Consider the following 24,274-nt stretch of genomic DNA (forward strand, 5'->3'; position numbering starts at 1 on the left):
CCTTCTCTAGGATTAGCAGGTATTGAGATAGTGATGTGTTGAGAAATATGCCAGTGAAACAATTTCTAGGAGCAAAAACCTTTTGGCATTGAAAGAAGAGGATTTACTATAACATATGTGCTTTTGGAAATTAACCAGGATTGAGTTACGTGTGTGCCAGCTTCAAAACAGCACTGAGAATGTACTTTCCTTCAGGGCAAAGGAAAGAAATATAATCTTGATTATTCAAATTAGAGATCCCTTTTAAGAACAGAATGAGTAGATTTTTCTGGGGTCAAAAAGTAGTCTTACTTTTGTTCCCATAATATGAATTTGCACACTTTCATTTAAGTAAATGGCCCAAAAAAAAAGAAAAAAATTAGTCATCTGATGTAAATCAGAGATCTTTTAAAAGCAATTGTACTATGATGCAATCATTTTTGGGAAAGTGCAGGAAGTTCACAATTAGGTTTATTGCTGTAGCAATTGCTTTGTATTTATGTTGAAATACAAGTTTGTTTTAATATAAAATGGAATTATTATACATTTACCTTAGTTTAATGTTTTTCCTTATTACAGAATTTACACTTAAGTAATTTGAATGAGAGGACAGGTTGCTACTCCAACTTTTAATTTACTCCCACTGGAAAGTTTTTAAACATTAAATTGCTTTACTTAACAAATACTTAGTGAGCTTCTACTGTGTGCTAGGCAAGCTCTGATTTTGTTTCTGCCAGCATCTTGGTGGATGATTTTAAAGTGATGACCACTAATTTATGCATTATTCTTCCATAAGAAATGGGTTTCTATTTAATTTTAACTCTCCTTCCATATAAGAGTGTTACATTGAACCTTTTTGGGAAAATGTTTTCTATTGAGGCAAAGAAAACGGGTAATTTATGGGTAAAACAGATTTTTCTTGAACATGAAATTGCTGGACATAATTCATCCCTTCAAGTTATTTCCATGAAGACAATATTTTTTTTTCTTGCAATGTTTTAAGATTTAAAGGAACCAAAATTATAAGGCACCGTCTCTCTATGCACTTTGTAGTTCGACCCTTCAGTTTTAGGATATATTCCTTGTCAGATTGCTTTGTGAATTTAAAGAATAAAGCACTTAAACATTTCATCTTGTAAGAATGTAGGCCTTGTGAATAAATTTAGATAGAAATTTTGTTCCAAGTATTATATTAGCAAGGTAGTGATGAAATAATACTTGAAATTATACGGGGAAAAACTAGACGGTGTAATTAGACAAGTACTGTAGTAAGTACGGAAGGGTCAGCATTCACAGTTACTTTGGAAAAATGCATCTGGCTTTTCCATTTCCTTCGAATGTTTACAGTCTTGGTGTGTCATCACATCCCAGTATTTTCAAGTAGCAGTAGGATGCTGTTACATCAACTTGAGCTTAAAATATTCTTATTTGAACATTAATTGCTAGAATAACAAAATGTTTTTCTAAAGCTATTTTACTCATACGTCAGAAGCAAAGAAGTTCTAGTTTTATTTTTCTGTATGTCTTGTAACTACACAATTTTTGCTTCATCTTTTAGAAGGGTAACATTGTATCATGTAAATACTATTCCTCATGTTGATTTTCTGGTTAATTGAGAATGTGTCTTGTGTATGAAAAACAAAAAAGGCATTTCATTGAAAAATGTTTTTATAGAGGTATAGCGTAGAAAAATAACCAATTTGTGTGTGTTTTAAAATTTATGTTAAAGCATTGAATTTATATACTGAATTTAAGCTTGGCTTCGCTATGTGTATCTGGTTTTAATAATAAAGTGTAATCAACTAAAATTTGTGTAAAATATCAAAATATTCCTTGTTATTTTTTTTTTAAAGATGTTTACCACTGTCTTAATGTTTTCATCATTTCTTAAATTTTACTTTCTTATGTTCTGTTCCTACATTTGTTTGGTGCTTTGGTGCATAATTAATAAAAGTAGTTCTTCGTCATGTGTCATGTTCAGACTTTATATGAATCATTTGTTTAGAACTTGCACAAGTGCATTGTCTCATAGAAATAATGTGTAGGTAAATCAGCCAACTCATGATGTGTAATGCTGATAGTACTGGAAAACTTACTTCATCTGCAGTATTTTTGGGGGCAGATACATCCCTCTACTGTAACATTGTAAGGATTCTCCTTTGCCTTCCCCCTCCCTTCTTAATCAAGTGTGATGGAAACCTCTTTCTCTAGCTCTAAGCTTCGGCAGATGGCTCCTGGGCTTGCTATAGGGTCTCCAGTGGAGTTTTGTTCTGGGTACATGGAAGCTGGGGAGAAGAACCATGCGAATATGAACAAACCTGGGCTTCCCATTTGGACACTTCTTAGTCTGAACTAGGTGCTTGGCTGAGTCCTCTTCTACCAAGAACTAACCAGCAGGTCCTCTATCTTCACTGTTCTATATTCACCCAGTGTTTCTTTTCTTCCAGGCCCACTTCCAATGGGGACACAGTCTTACTCTTTCTTCTTCCTTTCCCAGAGCAGTTTCATAGCCCATGTGCTGGTTTCTCCAAGTATGAGTGTGTGTGTGTATGTGTTTTCCTTTATTCATTCCTTCTTTCCTTCCAACACTAGGAAGATGAGAAATAAAAACTCTTTCTGCAGCCCACCTCCCTTCCCAGCCCATTCCCTCCACTGCCCACCTCTCCCTATCCGACTGTCTCCTTGTTGTTTGATAGACCCCCTTCAATCAGTTGTGTAGCCACACAGGTTATGGGTCTTTGGACATTAAAAAGCTATGATTTGTCCAGTTGAGAGTGGCACGCTGACTACCCTGGACATTTTATCACTGATATTGGTGTTAGGGTTTAAGGAGCACAAGATGCTTCAGAGTTTAGGAGAGGAAATGGATTTAGAGGCTGTGAATAGAAATAATCATATTTGAGGGGAGAGGAGAAAAGGGATGCAGAATTGGCCATAGGTTTTCCTCTTTGCCCTCTGTCTCTTCCCAAGTTCCTTGCATTTGAAGCCAGGCAGGATGGAAGAGGGGTGTGAGGAGGGCAGACTGGGAAAGAGGAGAGAAAGAGGGGGGAATCTCTTGGAATAGAGCACCGAGAGGGAAAGTCTGCAGGGTCTTAACCGTCCTTTGAAGCAGAAGTTCTTAACCTTTTTAAAATCTGTATTACACACACGCGCGCAACTGTATGATTGCAGAGCAGGCCAATTATATTGAAATATAGATAGGACAATTTTCAAACATATTTGTGATACAGTAATATCTATATCACATTAAATAAAGTCTAAAAGTGAGTCTGATAACTGGTAATTTTGGAGTGGCAATGAATGTAAATGATATTTCAGGATATATGCAGTGAATATAATATGATATAAAATATCTGAATTTTCTTGTTGATAAAAATCAGAGGTGCTGCTAATACAAGTGTGGCCTGTTGTCTATATTCATAATTAAAGGAAATGTTAAATTTCAGTTAGGGATCAGTGATGATAAAGGATAATTTCTTTCTTGCCTAACTTAATGGATTTTCTGAATTCCATCCCCAGATCTCTGTATTCCCTCGATTCCTTGGGGTACTATTTGTATGTAGGGAAAAAAGCAAATAGGAGTGTATCTTCACCTTGTGGCCCCTTCCCAATGAAATAAATTATACCTGTAAATATAAAATGCAGGGAACGATTGTCATATGTAATAAATTATTAAGGAATTTGTAATCTTCCATCAGAAGCTGTTTTGTATATCAACAAACATCTACTGAGTGCCCGCGAAGCCAGGCACCAATCTAGGTACTTTTAGATACTTTATCTGATTTTGTATATTTTCTCTTATTTATGGGTAGCATTTAACATGTGCCTTTTTAAAAAGACATGTGAGGGGTTTCCCTGGTGGTGCAGTGGTTAAGAATCCGCCTGCCAATGCAGGGGACACGGATTCGAGCCCTGGTCTGGGGAGATCCCACATGCCGCGGAGCAACTAAGCCTGTGTGCAACAGCTACTGAGCCTGCGCTCTACAGCCCACGAGCCACAACTACCGAGCCCGCGATCCACTACTGAAGCCCATGCACCTAGAGCCCGTGCTCTGCAACAAGAGAATCCACCGCAATGAGAAGCCCACACACTGCAACGAAGAGTAGCCCCTGCTCACTGCAACTAGAGAAAGCCCGCGTGCAGCAACAAAGACCCAGTGCAGCCAAAAATAAATAAATGCAATAAATAAATTTATAAAAAAACAAAAAAACCCCGTGAGAATCCCTCTTGCGAGAGCACCAGAATCACAACTAACTGCTGAACAATCATTGACAGGAAGAGACTGGCACTCACCAAAAAAGATACCCTACATCCAAAGACAAAGGAGAAGCTGCAGTGAGACGGTAGGAGGGGCGCAATCACAATAAAATAAAATCCCATAACCGCTGGGTGGGTGACTCACAAACTGGAGAACACTTATACCACAGAAGTCCACCCACTGGAGTGAAGGTTCTGAGCCCCACATCAGGCTTCCCAACCTGGGGGTCTGGCAATGGGAGGAGGAATTCCTAGAGAATAAGACTTTAGAAGGCTAGAGGGATTTGATTGCAGGACTTCGACAGGACTGGGGGAAACACAGACTCCACTCTTGGAGGACACACACAAAGTAGTGTGTGCATCAGGACCCATGATCAGTGACCCCATAGGAGACTGAGCCAGACCTACCTGCTACTGTTGGAGGGTCTCCTGCAGAGGCGGGAGGTGGCTGTGGGGACAAGGACACTGGCAGCAGAAGTTCTGGGAGGTACTCCTTGGTGGGAGCCCTCCCGGAGTCTGTCATTAGCCCCACCAAAGAGCCCAGGTAGGCTCCAGTGTTGGGTTGCCTCAGGCCAAACAACCAACAAGGAGGGAACCCAGCTCCACATAATCAGCAGACAAGCGGATTAAAGTTTACTGAGCTCTGCCCACCAGAGCAACAGCCAGCTTTACCCGCCATCAGTCCCTCCCATCAGGAAGCTTGCACAAACCTCCTAGATAGCTTCATCCACCAGAGGGCAGACAGCAGAAGCAAGAAGAACTACAGTTCTGCAGCCTGTGGAACGAAAACCACATTCACAGAAAGACAAAATGAAAAGGCAGAGGACCATGTACCAGATGAAGGAACAAGGTAAAAGCCCAGAAAAACAACTAAATGAAGTGGAGATAGGCAACCTTCCAAAAAAAGAATTCAGAATAATGATAGTGAAGATGATCCAGGACCTCGGAAAAAGAATGGAGGCAAAGATCGAGAAGATGCTGGCAAGGATGTCATTCAGATTCGACAGAGAAATCAAAAGCTTTACAGACAAGCAAAAGCTAAGAAAATTCAGCACCACCAAGCCAGCTCTACAACAAATGCTAAAGGAACATCTCTAAGTGGGAAATACAAGAGAAGAAAAGGACCTACAAGAACAAACCCGTAATAATTAAGAAAATGGCAATAGGAACATACATATCCATAATTACTTAAACGTGAATGGATTAAATGCTCCAACCAAAAGACACAGGCTCACTGAATGGATACAAAAACAAGACCCATATATATGCTGTCTACAAGAAACCCACTTCAGACCTAGGGACATATACAGACAAAGTGAGGGGATGGAAAAAAGATATTCCATGCAAATGGAAATCAAAAGAATGCTGGAGTAGCAATACTCATATCAGAAAAAATGACTTTAAAATAAAGAATGTTACAAGAGACAAGGAAGGACACTAAATATTGATCAAGGGGTCAGTCCAAGAGGAAGATATAACAATCGTAAATATTTATGCACCTAACATAGGAGCACCTCAATACATAAGGCAGCTGCTAACAGCTATAAAACAGGAAATCGACAGTAACACAATAATATTGGGGGACTTTAAGACCCCACTTTCACCAATGGACAGATCATCCAGATAGAAAATTAATAAGGAAACACAAGCTTTAAATGACACAATAGACCAGATAGATTTAATTGATATTTTTGCAACATTCTATCTAACAACAGCAGATTACACTTTCTTCTCAAGTGCACATGGAACATTCTCCAGGATAGATCACATCTTGGGTCACAAATCAAGCCTCGGTAAATTTAAGAAAATTGAAATCATATCAAGCATCTTTTCCGATCACAATGCTATGAGATTAGAAATCAATTACAGGGAAAAAAAAACACAAACACATGAAGGCTAGAGAATACGTTCCAAAAAACCAAGAGATCACTGAAGATTTCAGAGGAAATCAAGAAATACCTAGAAAGAAATGACAATGAAAACATGATCCAAAACCTACGGGATGCAGCAAAAGCAGTTCTAAGAGGGAAGTTTATAGCAATACAGTCCTACCTCGAGAAACAAGAAAAATCTCAAATAAGCAATCTAACATTGGACCTAAAGGAACTAGAGAAAGAAGAACAAACCAAACCCTAAGTTAGCAGAAGGAAAGAAATCATAAAGATCAGAACAGAAATAAATGAAATAGAAACAAAGAAAACAGTAGCAAAGATCAATAAAATTAAAAGCTGGTTCTTTGAGAAGATAAACAAAATTGATAAACCATTATCCAGACTCATCAAGAAAAAGAGGAAGAGGACTCAAATCAATAAAATTAGAAATGAAAAAGGAGAGATTACAACAGACACCGCAGAAATACAAAGCATCCTAAGAGACTACTACAAGCAACTCTATGCCAATAAAATGGACAACCTGGAAGAAATGGACAAATTCTTAGAAATGTATAACCTTCCAAGACTGAGCCAGGAAGAAACAGAAATTATGAACAGACTAGTCACAAGTAATGAAATTGAAGCTGTGATTAAAAATCTTCCACCACACAAAACTCCAGGACCAGATGGCTTCACAGGTGAATTCTATCAAACATTTAGAGACGAGCTAACACCCATCCTTCTCAAACTCTTCCAAAATTTGTGAAAGAAGGAACACTCCCAAACTCATTCTATGAGGTCACCATCACCCTGATACCAAAACCAGACAAAGATACTACAAAAAAAGAAAATTACAGACCAATATCACTGATGAATATAGATGCAAAAATCCTCAACAAAATACTAGCAAACAGAATCCAACAAAACATTAAAAGGATCATACACCACGATCAAGTGGGATTTATCCCAGGGACGCAAGGATTCTTCAATATACGCAAATCAATCAATGTGATACACCACATTAACAAATTGAAGAAGGAAAACCATATGATCATCTCAATAGATGCAGAAAAAGCTTTTGACAAAATTCAACACCCATTTATGATAAAAACTCTCCAGAAAGTGGGCATAGAGGGAACCCACCTCAACATAATAAAGGCCATATACGACAAACCCACAGCAAACATCATCCTCAATGGTGAAAACTGAAAGCATTTCCTCCAAGATCAGGAATGAGACAAGGACGTCCCCTCTCACCACTATTATTCAACATAGTTTTGGAAGTCCTAGCCACGACAATCAGAGAAGTAAAAGAAATAAAAGGAATCCAAATTGGAAAAGAAGAAGTAAAACTGTCAATGTTTGCAGATGACATGATACTATACATAGAGAATCCTAAAAATGCCACCAGAAAACTACTAGAGCTAATCAATGAATTTGGTAAAGTTGCAGGATACAAAATTAATGCACAGAAATCTCTTGCATTCCCATACACTAATGATGAAAAATCTGAAAGAGAAATTATGGAAACACTCCCATTTACCACAGCAGCAAAAAGAATGAAATACCTAGGAATAAACCTACGTAGGGAGACAAAAGACCTGTGTATGCAGAAAACTATAAGACACTGATGAAAGAAATTAAAGATGATACCAACAGATGGAGAGATATACCATGTTCTTGGATTGGAAGACTCAATATTGTGAAAATGACTATACTACCCAAAGCAATCTACAGATTCAATGCGATCCCTATCAAATTACCAATAGCATTTTTTAGGGAGAACAAATCATCTAGAACAAATCATCTTAAAATTTGTATGGAGACACAAAAGACCCCAAATAGCCAAAGCAGTCTTGAAGGAAAAAAACGTAGCTGGAGGAATCAGACTCCCTGACTTCAGACTTTACCACAAAGCGACAGTAATCAAGACAATATGGTACCGGCACAAAAACAGAAACATAGATCAATGGAACAAGACAGAAAGCCCAGAGATAAACCCACACACCTGTGGTCAACTAATCTATGACAAAGGAGGCAAGGATATACAATGGAGAAGAGATAGTCTCTTCAATAAGTGGTGCTGGGAAAACTGGACAGCTCCATGTAAAAGAATGAAATTAGAACGCTCCCTAACACCATACACAAAAATAAACTCAAAATGGATTAAAGACCTAAATGTAAGACTGGACACTATAAAACCCTTAGAGGAAAACATAGGAAGAACACTCTCTGACATAATTCACAGCAATATCTTTTTTGATCCACCTCCTAGTGTAATGGAAATAAAAACAAAAATAAACAAATGGGACCTAATGAAACTTCAAAGCTTTTGCACAGCAAAGGAAACAATGAACAAGACAAAAAGACAACCCTCAGAATGGGAGAAAATATTTGCAAATGAATCAACGGACAAAGGATTAATCTCTAAAATATATAAACAGCTCATGGAGCTCAATATTAAAGAAACAAACAACCCAATCCAAAAATGGGCAGAAGACCTAAATAGATATTTCTCCAGAGAAGACATACAGATGGCCAAGAAGCACATGAAAAGCTGCTCAACATCACTAATTATTAGAGAAATGCAAATCAAAACTACAATGAGGTATCACCTCACACCAGTTAGAATGGGCATCATCAGAAAATCTACAAACAACAAATGCTGGAGAGAGTGTGGAGAAAAGGGAACCTCTTGCAGTGTTGGTGGGAATGTAAATTGATACACAGCCACTATGGAGAACAGTATGGAGGTTCCTTAAAAAATGAAAAATAGAATTACCATATGATGCAGCAATCCCACTCCTGGGTATATACCCAGAGAAAACCATAATTCAAAAAGACACATGCACCCCAGTGTTCATTGCGGAACTATTTACAATAGCCAGGTCATGGAAGCAACCTAAATGCCCATCGACAGACGAATGGATAAAGAAGATGTGGTACATATATACAATGGAATATTACTCAGCCATAGAAAGGAACGAAACTGAGTCATTTGTTGAGACGTGGATGGATCTAGAGACTGTCATACAGAGTGAAGTAAGTCAGAAAGAGAAAAACAACTATCGTATATTCACGCATGTATGTGGAACCTAGAAAAATGGTACAGATGAACCGGTTTGCAGGGCAGAAGTTTAGACACAGATGTAGAGAACAAACGTACAGACACCAAGGGGGGAAAACCGCGGGGGGGTGGGGATGGTGGTGTGCTGAATTGGGCGATTGGGATGACATGTATACACTGATGTGTATAAAATTGATGACTAATAAGAACTTGCAGTATAAAAAAACAAACAAAAAACAACTAATACTAAACTTTCTTTGGGTTATTTGTATGGAAATATGTTAATATAAATGTTTCAGACATTACATGAAATTTCTAAAAATCTTATATATTCTGATATAATGTTATAAGTCATAATTCTAGTTATTAGTTTAAAATATATATCTCAGAAATAACTAAATTTCCTTGTCAATTGCATTGTTATGAACTTTCATCAAATCTTTAACCGTGGTCATTTTTAAGTCTTTTATCATTTACAGATAGTTCTCGTGTACTCTGATGCTTTTGCAAAAATGTTCCTATAAAAGGGTTTCATCTTCAAGGAATTCATGGAAAAGACTCTGACAAGTACAGGTTTCTGGTAACTGACTATACTGCTGAACTGAATGAATAAGCATTTTCAGAACTCTAATGGAAAACTGATGAATTCATAAAAGTGCTAACAAAAGATCAAGATACAAAAAAATTAATTACATGGGACTGAGTGAACTGATGAGGATGATTATAATTTTTGTGACTTTCTGTTTGAATATTAATAAAAAACATCCCACAAGGACTCAGAGGCAAAAAATATACAAATCAATTTTCACTGCAAAGTAAAGGAGCTGTTACAGTGGAGGATTACTGGACTGAATGTCAATATTATGACATAGTATGAGTGTGTTTCATGTTTGTAATTGCAATCATTGTTGCTTTTGTTGTGGTAATCCATTTACAATGCTTGGTGTCAGTTTATCTCTTGTAAAAATAAAATACAGTGTGTGTGTGTGAAAAAAAAAGGCAAACAAAAAAAAACCCCATATGATCATCTCAATAGCTGCAGAAAAAGCTTTTGACAAAATTCAACACCCATTTTTGATAAAAACTCTCCAGAAAGTGAGCATAGAGGGAACCTACCTCAACATAATAAAGGCCATATACGACAAACCCACAGCAAACATCATTCTCAATGGTGAAAAACTGAAAGCATTTCCTCTAAGGTCAGGAACGAGACAAGGATGTCCACTCTCACCACTATTATTCAACATAGTTATGGAAGTCCTAGCCACAGCGATCAGAGAAGAAGAGGAAATAAAAGGAATCCAAATTGGAAAAGAAGCAAAACTGTCACTGTTTGCAGATGACATAGAAAATCCTAAAAATGTCACCAGAAAACTACTAGAGCTAATCAATGAATTTGGTAAAGTTGCAGGATACAAAATTAATGCACAGAAATCTCTTGCATTCCTATACACTAACAACAAAACATCAGAAAGAGAAATTAAGGAAACAATCCCATTCCCCATTGCAACAAAAAGAATAAAATACCTAGGAATAAACCTACCGAAGGAGGTAAAAGACCTGTACTCAGAAAACTATAAGACACTGATGTAAGAAATCAAAGATGACACAAAGAGATGGAGAGATATACCATGTTATTATTGGATTGGAAGAACCAATATTGTGAAAATGACTATAGTACCCTAAGTGATCTACAAATTCAATGCAATCCCTATCAAATTACCAGTGGTATTTTTTACTGAACTAGAACAAAAAATCTTAAAATTTGTGTGGAGACACAAAAGACCTCGAATACCCAAAGGAATCTTGAGAGAAGAAAATGGAGCTGGAGGAATCAGACTCCCTGACTTCAGATTATACTACAAAGCTACAGTAATCAAGGCAATATGGTACTGGCACGAAAACAGAAATACAGATCAATGGAACAGGATAGACAGCCCAGAGATAAATCCACGCACCTATGGTCAACTAATCCATGACAAAGGAGGCAAGGATATACAATGGAGAAGTCAGTCTCTTCAATAAGTGGTGCTGGGAAAACTGGACAGCTCCATGTAAAAGAATGAAATTAGAACACTCCCTAACACCATACACAAAAATAAACTCAAAATGAATTAAAGACCTAAATGTAAGACCAGACACTATAAAACTCTTAGAGGAAAACATAGTAAGAACGCTCTTTGACATAAATCACAGCAAGATCTTTTTTGACCCACCTCCTAGAGTAATGGAAATAAAAACAAAAATAAACAAATGGGATCTAATGAAACTTAACAGCTTTTGCACATCAAAGGAAAGTATAAACCAAAGGAAAAGACAGCCCTCAGAATGGGAGAAAATATTTGCAAATGAATCAATGGACAAAGGATTAATCTCTAAAATATATAAACAGCTCATGCAGCTCAATATTAAAAAAGCAAACAACCCAATCAAAGAATGGGCAGAAGACCTAAATAGACATCTCTCCAGAGAAGACATACAGATGGCCAAGAGGCATATGAAAAGCTGCTCAGCATCACTAATGATTAGAGAAATGCAAATCAAATCTACAGTGAGGTATCACCTCACACCAGTCAGAATGGGCATCATCAGAAAATCTACAAACAACAAATGCTGGAGAGAGTGTGGAGAAAAGAGAACCCTCTTGCACTGTTGGTGGGAATGTAAATTGATACAGCCACTATGGAGAACAGTATGGAGGTTCCTTAAAAAACGAAAAATAGAATTACCGTATGACCCAGCATTCCCACTACTGGGTGTATACTGAGAGAAAACCATAATTCAAAAAGACATATGCACCCCACTGTTCATTGCAGCACTATTTACAATAGCCAGTTCTTGGAAGCAACCTAAATGCCTATCGACAGACGAACGGATAAAGAAGATGTGGTACATATATACAATGGAATATTACTCAGCCATAAAAAGGAACGAAATTGGGTCATTTGTAGAGACGTGGATGGTCCTAGAGACTGTTATACAGAATGAAGTAAGTCAGAAAAAGAAAAACAAATATTGTATATTAATGCATATATGTGGAATCTAGAAAAATGGTACAGATGATCCAGTTCGCAAGGCAGAAGTAGGGACACAGATGTAGAGAACAAACATATGGACACTGAGGGGGAAAAGTGGCGGGGCTGTTGGTGGGATGAACTGGGAGATTGGGATTGACATACATACACTAATGTGTATAAAATGGATGACTAATAAGAACCTGCTGTATAAAGAATAATGAAATAAAATAAAGGCAAAAACAAAGTCACAAGACCTTTCCCTAAACAAGGGAAACAAACAAACAAACAAAAGACGTGAAATGATTGACAAAGCACAATGCAAAATATGATACAAATGAAATCAGAGGTAAGTTAGCTTGACCAACGTCATAGCTAGTTAACCAGGTGCAAGAGTTTGAACCCACCTATGTTTGTCCTTCCGCCATCCTGTCTGAGGTGGAGGTGTTTATGCCCCCAAATGTTACGTCTGCTGTCTGTTGCTGGTGAGTTCCAGTGTCCTCTGGAAAACTGTGGCTGACTTCTTGTTCATGTTTTCCATTCTAAGTTTTTCAGTGTGGACTCCTTACCCAGATCTTATCCGCTCTTTGGGAAAAATAACTCTGCCATTTGGGGCCGTTATAAATTTCTAATTTCTGAGTCTCACTTGGGTCCTCAGTAATACTCAGTGACCCTTTAAATGGTTTCGAATACCTCTTCAGAGGTTATCCAACAACCCCTGTCCCTTCTCTCTCTAGAGAAGAGTAAGGCTGCCTGATAAGAATTTTTTTCTTCCACCACCCAGACCAAGATACAGTTTTATCCCATCTTTGCCTCCATTCTGTCTGTTTTAAAGGAGTGACCTTTATTCTTTTCTTCCAAGAGAAACTCTTCTTCCCCTTCTGCTGTTGATTCCGTTGCAACCCCGAAGTCTCGGATGTTGCTTCTATCAGCGGTCCCCAACCTTTTTGGCACCAGGGACTGGTTTCGTGGAAGACAATATTTCTACGCACCAGTCTCAGAGAGGGGATGGTTCAGGAGGTAATGCGAGCCATGGGGAGCCCCAGATGAAGCTTTGCTTGCTCGCTGCTCACCTCCTGCTGTGCGGCCTGGTTCCTAACAGACCGCGGGCTGGTACTGGTCCGCGACCCGGATGTTGGGACCCCTGGCTTATATGGTCACCCTTTTTACCTTCTGTTTAATTTCTTCAGATCAGAAAACTGGCTCAAGCCTCCCCCTTTCTGAAGGGCATCCCTTAACTTCCTCACATTCTCGGTATTTCTTTCCCACTTTGCTCCAAATTATTTTTTAATAGCCAGATACATTGGTTCCTTTTCAGTGTGGCTACTATGTTATCCTTCTTCTTTGACACTGTTTCCCACTCTTTAAAATCTCCTTGTTTGCCTGGCTCAGAACCCTCCCCATTGGAATCCCAACACCTCCCCCCCCTCCAGTGTTTCCTCAACTTTTCTCCTCGAAAACAGCCAATTAAAGAACCTCCTGCCAGGAGGTAAAAACAAAAACGAAAACAACCTTGCTCTTTCCTCCATGAAGACTCTGGTTTAGGGGACACAAGCATCCACTCAGAATGTGCAAAATACCTTAAAGGTTATGGTTTTGGAGCTCCTGAAAAATTTTCTCCTGATAGGGTGAAGATGGTGTTCCCACAGATGGACAGATTACCGTTCTTCTAGGAAGTATCATGTGAAGTTTGGTTTTCTTATTTAGTATTCTGTAAGTGGCTTTTTAAGGAGTATGAGCTCTTATCACACCATTAAGTCAAGCTTACATGCATGCACCCTTATACCTGGTCCATCCCTGATGCTTGGCACACGTTTGTTTTATTTAGAAACGTGGGATGTGAGTACCTCACTTCTTTGTTGTTTAACCCTTGTCTCCTTTCAATCACATAGTAAAGCTTCGATCAAAAGAATCTTATTTCTGAATAGGAACCTTTTATGTTAGCATCTTAGACGTAATTTTTATAGATTTTGGGAGAGTGTTTAGTTCGCTCACATCCTTAATCAGTTTTACATAGGCAGTGATGGAATCTTTGACATTCAGAGATAAGGTCTGAAGTATAGAGTATAGAAACGAGCTCAAACTAGAAACCTGTAATACCTGTTCAGCTTGTGCGGTGACCAAGACAGGGCAGGTTCTCTGCAGTGTCTGCTCTGGGGAACTTCCTACGCTTAGTGATTTATAATGTCTTGTATTCTCTCGAACTTCTGTATGTTTTGGTCAGACTATTTAAACACACAGACCACATTAGCGGGTGTGGCGACATCCTAGTTATACTGTGAGCAGTTTTAAAGAGGGTTCCCAAAAGGGAAAGTAATTAGTATTGTCCCAGGTACCATTATTTACCTGCCCTTTCAATTTGTAAAATATATAGAAGTGTGGAAGATTTAGTAACTTCTCACTTCAGTAGCAAAGATGTATTGAAGGCTGACTCTGGAGGCACCATGATTGGATCCTTAGGGAGTACAACATTGGGTAAAAGATCCCATTCCTAAGGGGATATGCATGTGTAGACAAGTTTACAGACTAGGAAATTGGATTTCACTAAGACACTCTTTATTTCCTCTTGAACAAGTAGTGAACAGGGTGTTGTGATGTAAATCCGAATGTAGCTGCCCCGTTGTTCACTGCAATACCAGAGGTAGCTGTGTGCCTGGACACCAGGGCCCGCTGGCTTTTGTGTTGCTCCTCCCACCCCTCCCTTACTTTCTGTACCAAAGGAGTGGAATACTGGCAATTGCATTTAGTGTTCCCATTATACTTATTTTCACATTTTACTTTCATGAGTGACTCATTTGAACTTAAAAATATGATTTAGAAATTAGGCATTTTAACTCCAGCTCTTTGCTTTGTATTGACACCAGCTATATTAATATTTATCCTGGACCAAAGGACCCCTCTTATTCAGCTCTTAGGAGGAAACCAGTCGGGGCCCCTCCTTATCCTGCTGCCTTGCAAGGCAGAGGCTTCTGCGTCATCTTCAAGCAAGGGGTCAGCACTAGCCTTTCTTGGGGAGAAGTGGGCCCAGAGAGTTCCAGGGCATCTGGGAATTCAAAATGATTAGTGTATGGACACAGACGTCCACGTCCCAAGCCTCAGCATCTCACTCCTTAAAAAAAAAAAAAGAATTCCCTTTCACTCTTTTCAGAAATAAATAATATTCTGAAATGATGGTGTCCCAGCATTTTCAGCTAACTGTTGTGATACTTGTTAGTACGATTTTTCAGTTGGTCGGTTTGATTTTAGAAGTAATTATGAGAAACTACTATGTTTATTACCAAGTGCTCTGTAATACCCATTTACTATTTAAAAAGCTAGTTTTTATTAAGATCTGATTTTTTTTTTTTTAGGTCTACCTACGTTTAAGCTACGTATTTAAAGACCATTGTACCTAGTAGATGACAAAACTATTTTTAGAAGCAAGATATTTTGTGATTAAGAAGATAGACTTTGGAATCAGAAAAACCCAGATTTGAATTCCATCTTTAACATTATTAGCTGTGTTTTAACCTTACTAGCTGTGTCCTTGGGCAAGTCATTTAACCTCTCTGCATCTCAGTTTCCTCATCTATGAAATGGGGTTAAGAACATCTAATTTATAGGATTGTTGTAAGGGCCAAGTGACGTAAAGTATGAATAGTATGAAGTAAGTACTCAGTAAGTGATGGCTATTTTTTTGTGGCCATTCCTTTATGTAAGTTGAATAAAAGTAAAAGATGGGCACTTTTCTTTTAATAGAATTTGTTGCATGAGCAGAAGGTATTTATAGCATGAGTAGAACGTATGAGCAATTAGATCTCTTAAAATATATACTTAAACTCATGTGTTTTATGACATGGAATTTTAGAAATCGACTTAACTAAAGGAAGCAAAGAATGTAAAGAGTGTGTTTTCAACAGATACTTACATAAAGCATGCCGTGTTCCAGGTCTTTGTACTTTTATAAATATTAATACGCTTAATCCTTGTAACTAGGAAGTAGATACTATTATTTTTGACATGTTACAGAAGGAAACTGAGGCAAAAGGAGGTGAATGACTGCCCAAGGTCACACAGGTGGTATCTGGTCCCAAAGTGCTTACTCTTAATGTGACACTATACAGCCTCTCCTAGTGCACTTTTTTTTTTCTATAAATTGTGTGTGGGCTTTAAAAAAAAAAAAAGTAACAATTCTTTTCTAATGCTAAAACATAAAAGAAGTCCCAGATTAGGACAGGGTTGAAGAAAATTTAATCTAAATTTAATACTTGATTTAATATTATCTAGCTTATTCCAGGTAATATTGACCTCATTGAAATGTACTGCAGTCATACAAATACATCATGGTACTAAATGTCTTGTTCCTGATGTTTTATACCTAAATGGCCAAAGATAACAGTGTTACCTAATTACGTCTGCTTTTGCCTCTGTTTTTCATTTGAGTGTCTGGCTGTCTTCTCCTGGGTGGGATCTTTGTGTCTGTACTCAACTTTCGCACATTGTTGATTATCACCCCTAAATGGTCTGCCACATCCCAAATTTGTCCTTTTGTACCTCAGCTGACTAGTGGCTGTGAGCCAGGAACTTGCGTCCCTGGCACCTACTCAAAGACTGTCAGCTGTCCAGGAGAAGTTCCAGATCATGCAGTTTACCAGTTAAGTGTCAGGTTTCTGTGTTGGTAGCTATTATATGTAATGATAAACAACTTTTAAAAAAGCCCTGTGTATTTCACCTTTTCTCCCTTTCTTCCTTTTGAAAGTAGTAGTGATCATGGCAATGTCAATTTAGTTTTTCCTAATTATGTAGACCATTTGACCTGTCATTTGTCACTCTTTGTGACCCTTGTGTCTGTTACTGTGCAGTCCACCTTATATTTTGTTTAAATTGAGTTAACAAATTTATCAAATAAGCCAGCTTTAAAACTTCTATACATAGGGACTTCCCTGGTGGTCCAGTGGGTTAGACTTCACGCCCCCAGTGCAAGGGGTGCGGGTTCGATCCCTGGTCGGGGAACTAGATTCCGCATGCATGCCGCGACTAAGAGTTTGCATGCCGCAACTAAAAACAAACAAAAAACTTCTATACATTCTCTTTCCACTACAAAAAAATAAAAAGTGAAGGAAGTTGTTGCATATATTCATCCAGACAGATAATCCCCACTCTCTGTTTTCATAAACAGGATGAGAACTGTTCACACACCCAGGCCCCACCTTACCTTACCCCATACGTACCCAGTTGTTGTATCTGTTCAGGATGGTTTCCCTTTTTGCAGTCCAGGCTTTTGCCCATAGACCAGTGATGAAAGCAGTCTCTCCAGGGTAACCTTGGAGCCGTAACCTGATCTCAGATTCTTCTGGGAACCAAGGAGAGCTAAAATGTGTCGTTCAAAAGGGGTGAACTGAATGTAGTTTCCTTACGCAGAAGACAGATGAAAGTGGCAGTAGATGCAGTCGCTTATTTGATTTAGGAAACCGCAGAAGTCTTGATTTTGGTGTTGGCATCACGCTTACATGAGACTCTGCAGGTCTTCTGAGGCCTCTTTTTTTTTTCCACTTTGGAAACATGGCTGTGGGCTGATTCGCTCTTGCAGAGATAATGTTTTTATAGTCCTTAGCTATGCTGACAGCTTCAGGTTTTGAAATCCTGTCATTTCCCTGTAGGTTTGACCCGAGATACTTTCATGCCACGGTCTTTCATTTCTTCCATTTTCTTTATTCATTTGATCGACCAGAAGATGTGAATTCAGCCTCTCCTTTGCCCTAGGTTGTGTGTTCTTCACCGGGGTTACTGTGGTGAGCACAGACGTCCTCGTGGAGCCTTTGTTTTGCGGGGGGGAGGCAGTCAGTAAACCAGCTGTCACACAAATCAAGGTCAAATTGCAAGTGTGATAAGCTTAGTGAAGGAGGGGCTCACAGTGTCATAAGACCTAGTCTGCAGGCAGTTGACTGAATTGAGATCCGCAGGATAAACGGGAATTATCCAGGCAAAGACAGAAAGGCGGCTCATTGTAGGCACAGGGAAGCGTTTGCCCAAAAGCCCTCTGGAGGGAGGAAGTGTGGTGGGTTTTTGTAGATGGAGAAGTCTGGGGCAAGCTGAGGCAGGGGAAGTAGGCACGGAATCATTACCAAGCAGGATCATGAAGGCCATGTTAAGGATTTTTGTCCTTAACATGGACAAAACGTGTCCTTAACATGAGGATGTTTGTCCTCAGAGCAGAAGAGTGCCAGCATCACATTTCTGTTTTGAAAACCTCATCCAGTGAGACGAGGTTAGAGAGGCCAGAATAGATGTAGAAAAATGAGTTAGGAGGCTATTGCAAATATCATTGTAACGAATTTTCAGATACAAAATGGTGCCCGTATTTCACTATCTTTGTGCTTTGTGTTGGGATTTCCCTGGTGGAAGCTTGTCTTTCCACCTGACTTGCAAAGGATTTTGAATCTACTTGGAAGTAGGTAAAGGGGAAGGTTACTTGAGACCCCTAACTATCTGGCCACGTGATCGCAGATGATTAACTGTCAGTCTTAGAGAATAAGCTCAGGTGTATTGAGGTCCAGGTGCTATCTTGCCTTCTGATGATTTCATTGGCTTCTTATTATTTATTTATGTATCTGTCTATTAGATATGTGACTGGTGGTGGTGACGGTGGTCCTAGCAGCAGCAGCAGCAGTAGTGATAGTTGCAAACGTACAGTTATGTCAGACAGCGTCCTGGGTGCTGTGCATATAAACATCCATTTATTTCTCATGCAGTCTCATGTGGTGTTCGACCTTTTTTTTTCTCTACTTATAGATGAGGATGAGGCCCAGAGAGATTTATGAAATTGCAGAGCAGGGTTTGAACTCAGGCAGCTTACTTGTAGGAACCAAGCTCTTAACCTTTCCTTTAAGTGGTGAAAGGTCAGAAGTGGCCAGTTAGTGAGGTTGGAGCCCGAGGTCACACTGCACAGTGTGTCGTGGACGCAGGACTCCAGCCCAGGCACTCTGACGTCAGAGCCCACATGATATTTCCAAGTGAATTACAAGCATGGGGAGAATAGTTTTCTTTAAGTCAAAGAAGGTCAGGTTGCAAGTGTCTACAACTAATTCACTTTACAGAGTGGCGGCCGATTTTCTTTTACTGTTTTCTAGACATTATTTTACATCATTGAGAACACATTTATATATAGCTTTGAAATCACATGTCATTGTAGAGGTGCACTGTAATTAAACTTCCTTTAATTTTAGATAATAAATTATTTTATGTTGAGAATAATTAAAAGCATATGGTACTTACCCACCAGAAGGGAGACAATGAAAAAGAAGTGTTGACAAGGATGTGGAGCAGCTAGAACTCTCCTGTGCTGCTGGTGGGAGTGCAAATGGGCGCCATCACTTTGAAATATTTAGTTTGGTCATATTTACTAAAGCTGAACATACGCATATCCTGTGACCCAATAATTCCTCTCTTATGTAAGTACCCAACAGAAATATGAATATATGTTCACTAAAAGACACGTATAATAACAGCAAAAAAAACTGGAAACTACTCAAATGCCCGTCAGTAGTAGGTAAATAAATTGAGGCATATTCACACAATGAAGTGCTATACAGCAATGAGAAAAAAAGAGTTTAAAACTGCATGCAACCATAGGGTTAAATATCATAAAGATACGTTTTTATGCATATCTTTCTAGATCTTTTTAAATAGTTACGTGCACATATAGATTTCCTCAAAAAGTAAAACTGCTGGTATTCTACTCTACTAGTCAGGGTAGACGAAGCTACTGAATGTAGGCCTGAAATGTAATGGCACAGATACAACAGTTTATTTTCCTCTCACACAGCAGCCCAGGGTAGATGCTCCAGATGGGGGTAGGGTGGGGCTCTTTCCACCCCTCGCAGTCTTTCAGGAACTTGGTGTCTCTGCCACCTTCAGCATGTAGCTCCAAGGTTACAGCTCGGCTCCTGTTCTGTTGCAGAGAACGTACTCACAAGGCACAGCAAACTGAGTGTTGTCAGGAGGAAGGATGGGGGCGGAAATGTAGTCTGCTGTGTGCCCAGGAAGAATGTACATTAATAGTCTGTAGTCTTTGCCGTGCACATCATTTTTGTTGTTTTTTGATCTGTTTCCCCCCCCCCCCACTTACTAGTAGTACACTGTGACTATCTTTTCATGTCAATGAATAGAGATAGATCTCACTCTGTTTTTTAATGGCAGTAGATTATTTCATTGAACAAATGGGATGATTATAATTTAACATGCTTGTATTGGCAGTTTTTGTTTGATTTATTTTTGCTAAGCATTAACAATGCTGAAGCGAATCCTTGATAAGAAAAGTGTTCTCAAAGAGTAAGTTATTAGGAGTAGAATTTAATGGGTCAAAAGGTAAACCCATTTTTAAGGTTCCAATACACATTCCGATACACATTGGTCTCCAAATTGATTGTCTTCAGTATCCATTTTTGTTTGATAAATTAGTCATTTTCTTTTGATTTTAAATACGTTTTTCATTTGTATTTTGATTGTCGTTTCTTTATTGCCAGAGAAGTTTTTGTTCTATTGTAGTGAAATCTATCAGTCTTTTCCTTTTTTGATGTCTGTTTTTGGCATCATGCTTGGATTTATTCTTGGATTATGAACGTAGCTGTATTTCCTTCTATATGTTTGTGTTTTTATTCTTCATATTTACATTTCTAGTCCACCTGGAAACGGTTTTGCACATAGAGTCTAATCTATTTTTGCCAAGTAGTTGGTTACTAGTCACAGTAGAATTAACTTTTTTAAATGTATAGGATTGTATGAACACATATAAAACTATTATGAAGTATTTTAAATTATCCTTCTAATTAATGACTAGGATGGAGTACGGGAGAAAGTTTTCAGTTCTCTGGGCCGTTTGAAGCAGAGAGAGCCACATTGCCTCAAACAAAAGGCAACATCACTAAGCATTAAACACTGTATCGTGGAGAAGGTGAAGTCCCTTTCGTTGGCTCAGAGGGTATGGTATGCTCTTAGATTTAGGAAATCTTCTCCATACTCCGAGCTGGTCCCCAGTTATAGGTTTATCATCTAATTACACGAGGCTCTACTTGGCTGCCATTTCCTGTGCTCTTCATGCCGTCTCACACCGAGTCATGGGGGAGGCAGGTATACTGCGAGGCTGTGTGCTGTGTGAAGTTAAAATAGATTCTTTTTAGTGGAAACTGGGATCATGATAACTTTAGGGACTGTGGGGTTCTTTTTTTGTTTTTCAACTTTGTTCTTTTTTTTTTTTTTTAACATCTTTATTGGAGTATAATTACTTTACAATGGTGTGTTAGTTTCTGCTGTACAACAAAGTGAATCAGCTATACGTATACATACATCCCCATATCTCCTCCCTCTTGCGTCTCCCTCCCACCCTCCCTATCCCACCCCTCTAGGTGGTCACAAAGCACCGAGCTGATCTCCCTGTGCTATGTGACTGCTTCCCACTAGCTATCTATTTTACATTTGGTAGTGTATATATGTCCATGCCACTCTCTCACTTCGTCCCAGCTTCCCCTTCCCCCTTCCTGTGTCCTCAAGTCCATTATCTACATCTGCGTCTTTATTCCTGTCCTGCCCCTAGGTTCTTCAGAACCCTTTTTTTTCTTTTTTTTTAGATTCCATATATATGTGTTAACATATGGTATTTGTTTTTCTCTTTCTGACTTACTTCACTCTGTATGACAGACTCTAGGTCCACCCACCTCACTACAAATAACTCATTTTCATTTCTTTTGATGGCTGAGTAATATTCCATCATATATATGTGCCACATCTTCTTTATCTATTCATCTGTCAATGGACACTTAGGTTGCTTCCATGAGGGACTGTGTTTTTAATGAGCACTTTATATTACTTTAATTTCCTTAACCTATGTGACTATTAAAGTTACTATTAAAAATAACCGAAGTTCTTGAGCCTCTCTAGACATTATATATATATATATTTTTTAATAGATTTATTTATTTATTTATTTTTGGCTGTGTTGGGTCTTCATTTCTGTGCGAGGGCTTTCTCCAGTTGTGGCAAGCAGGGGCCACTCTTCATCGCGGTGCGCAGGCCTCTCACTGTCGCGGCCTCTCCCGCTGCGGAGCACAGGCTCCAGACGCGCAGGCTCAGTACTTGTGGCTCACGGGCCCAGCCGCTCCGCGGCATGTGGGATCCTCCCAGACCGGGGCACGAACCCGTCTCCCCTGCATTAGCAGGCGGATTCCTAACCACTGCGCCACCAGGGAAGCCTAGACATTATATTAACATAATCCTCTCCTTCGGTTTACATAACATGCTTTGAGCAAGTCTGTGTATGTGCAACAACTGTAAGGTCTCTGGAAGAAGAAAGAGGAAACCGTGCTTGCTTGCTGTATTTCGCTTACTCAGCAGTCATGCCCAGGTTCTGTGAGCAACAGAAAGAGAAACAAAATTTGGGTCCTGGACTGATGACTCAAGGGTCAGCTGGAACCACCTGTGCAGCCTCCCAGGCTCACAGTTAGTATTTGTTAAGGTTCCTTGTGCTGCCGGGACAGAAACTCAAGTCTAACCTCATCAAAAGAACTTATTTGTTAAAATGGGTCATTGAAAGGATTCTTGGGGAGCTTGCAGTCTTGAATGAATTGTTGCACAGGCAGATTTTGTGCGGGGCAGGAATCAAGGGCCCTAGCAGTAGGAGCTTCTGAAGTCTCTGGAGCGCTTTCAGTAAGATGACTCAGCTCTGACCATCTCTTCACTCAAGCCTCAAATTACCAAGAGAGAGAATCAGATTTGCTTGGTGGATGGGAGGACAGAGCCATATGTGGTATCAATAGATTGAATCATAATAATTTGCTGTTATTGGGCTGTTTTTGAACCAAAAAAGCATTTTTTTATGCTTCAACTTTAACAGTACAGATGTGGCCTTTAGGGCTCTTGTAAGTGTCAGGAGAACTGTGAGGTGGTGAGCCTTCCCAACTAATGTCTATTGCATATTCCTTTGATCGTCTCAACTCCACGGATCTCATCTGATTTCCTCATGTTCTTTTCCATTTTGCTATAAACACCGAGAAAAACTCTTAACCCTAGATCAGCTTCCCTATGCAGGGAAGCTAAATACTGCTGGGGAAAATGACAACCCTTGAGATGGCCCTCTTCCACTTGTCATTGGATACTGGAGATCTTCCTAGGCGTCATCCTTCTGTAAGGCATCCTTGGTAGTGTGGGTTCTTTCTGGTTGCTGATAATTCCATATTTCACTGCAGGCCGTGTTGCCATTCTAGTCTAAAAGCATAGTACAGTTACTTAATGGAGAGATTACTTCTTCATACTGGTGCATACTAGTTGAAAGCTTCTATATGTTGTCTCCCCCAACACCCAGCCCCTGAAGGAGATCGTGATTACTTTTGAACCATAGAGTTCAATCCATTAAAGCCATGTGTTTTGAATAGAGACAGCCTTCAGATTGGCTTCAGGATGTAAGCTGTTGCAGATAAACAGAAGGAACCAACTCCTGGCTGCCATTTTGCTTCATTTCTTTTGAAGTATTCTCCTTGGCTGACTTAATGGTTTTTGAGATTTACTTTTCATTGAAATCATGTATTTGGATTCCATCAGTGGAAAAAAATTTTTTTCTGCTTTATGTGTAAATAGGCTATCATAATACAAAGTAAACTTCAGAGTTTGTACAGCCACAGTGAGTTATACCTTATTTATGCCATAGATGAAACAAATCAATTGTGGCAAGTGCATTTGTGGAAACCACAAGACTCTGAAGTGGACACAGTTTATTGCTGTGATTTACAAACTAATCGCTATCTAGCAATTTCTTTTGGGTAGGAGAAATAAAAATTTGGTACCAATATCTTTGCCTTTGTTTGAATGTTAAATTTACTTAAAATTCTGTATCTTCCCACGTATTCCTCTTCCCCCATACACACACCTGCACACGTTCTGATTTTCATAATGCTTTATTACAAATAACATCAATAAGAAAGAGCTCTTCTTTCCCTTATAAGGGAAAGGGTGTAATAGTAGTGGGTAATGCCAAATTTTGAGATTTCTTTTAAAAATGTGTTATATTCAGACATACAGTTAAAGGTAAGTGAATGATGGTGAAATGGTAAATCAG

At 39.0% G+C, this 24,274-nt stretch overlaps 1 protein-coding gene across 28 annotated transcripts in view; it reads left to right on the plus strand.

Moving 5' to 3' along the window:
* Positions 1-24,274, plus strand: part of PLEKHA5 (pleckstrin homology domain containing A5) — a 236,855-nt gene that overhangs the window by 32,456 nt on the left and 180,125 nt on the right. Inside the window, exons 4-5 of one of the 28 annotated variants that reach the window (XM_082351891.1) lie at positions 3,678-3,738; positions 9,655-10,208. The exons of the other annotated variants lie outside the window; for them this stretch is intronic. Coding sequence (XP_082208017.1) covers positions 3,678-3,738 — 61 coding nt within the window. The 3' untranslated portion in view covers positions 9,655-10,208. Of the gene's footprint in view, positions 1-3,677; positions 3,739-9,654; positions 10,209-24,274 lie in introns of those variants that run through there. 28 annotated transcript variants of the gene reach the window in all.

Source organism: Balaenoptera borealis, assembly GCF_965194805.1.
Source record: "Balaenoptera borealis genome assembly, chromosome: 13".
Taxonomy (NCBI): domain Eukaryota; kingdom Metazoa; phylum Chordata; class Mammalia; order Artiodactyla; family Balaenopteridae; genus Balaenoptera; species Balaenoptera borealis.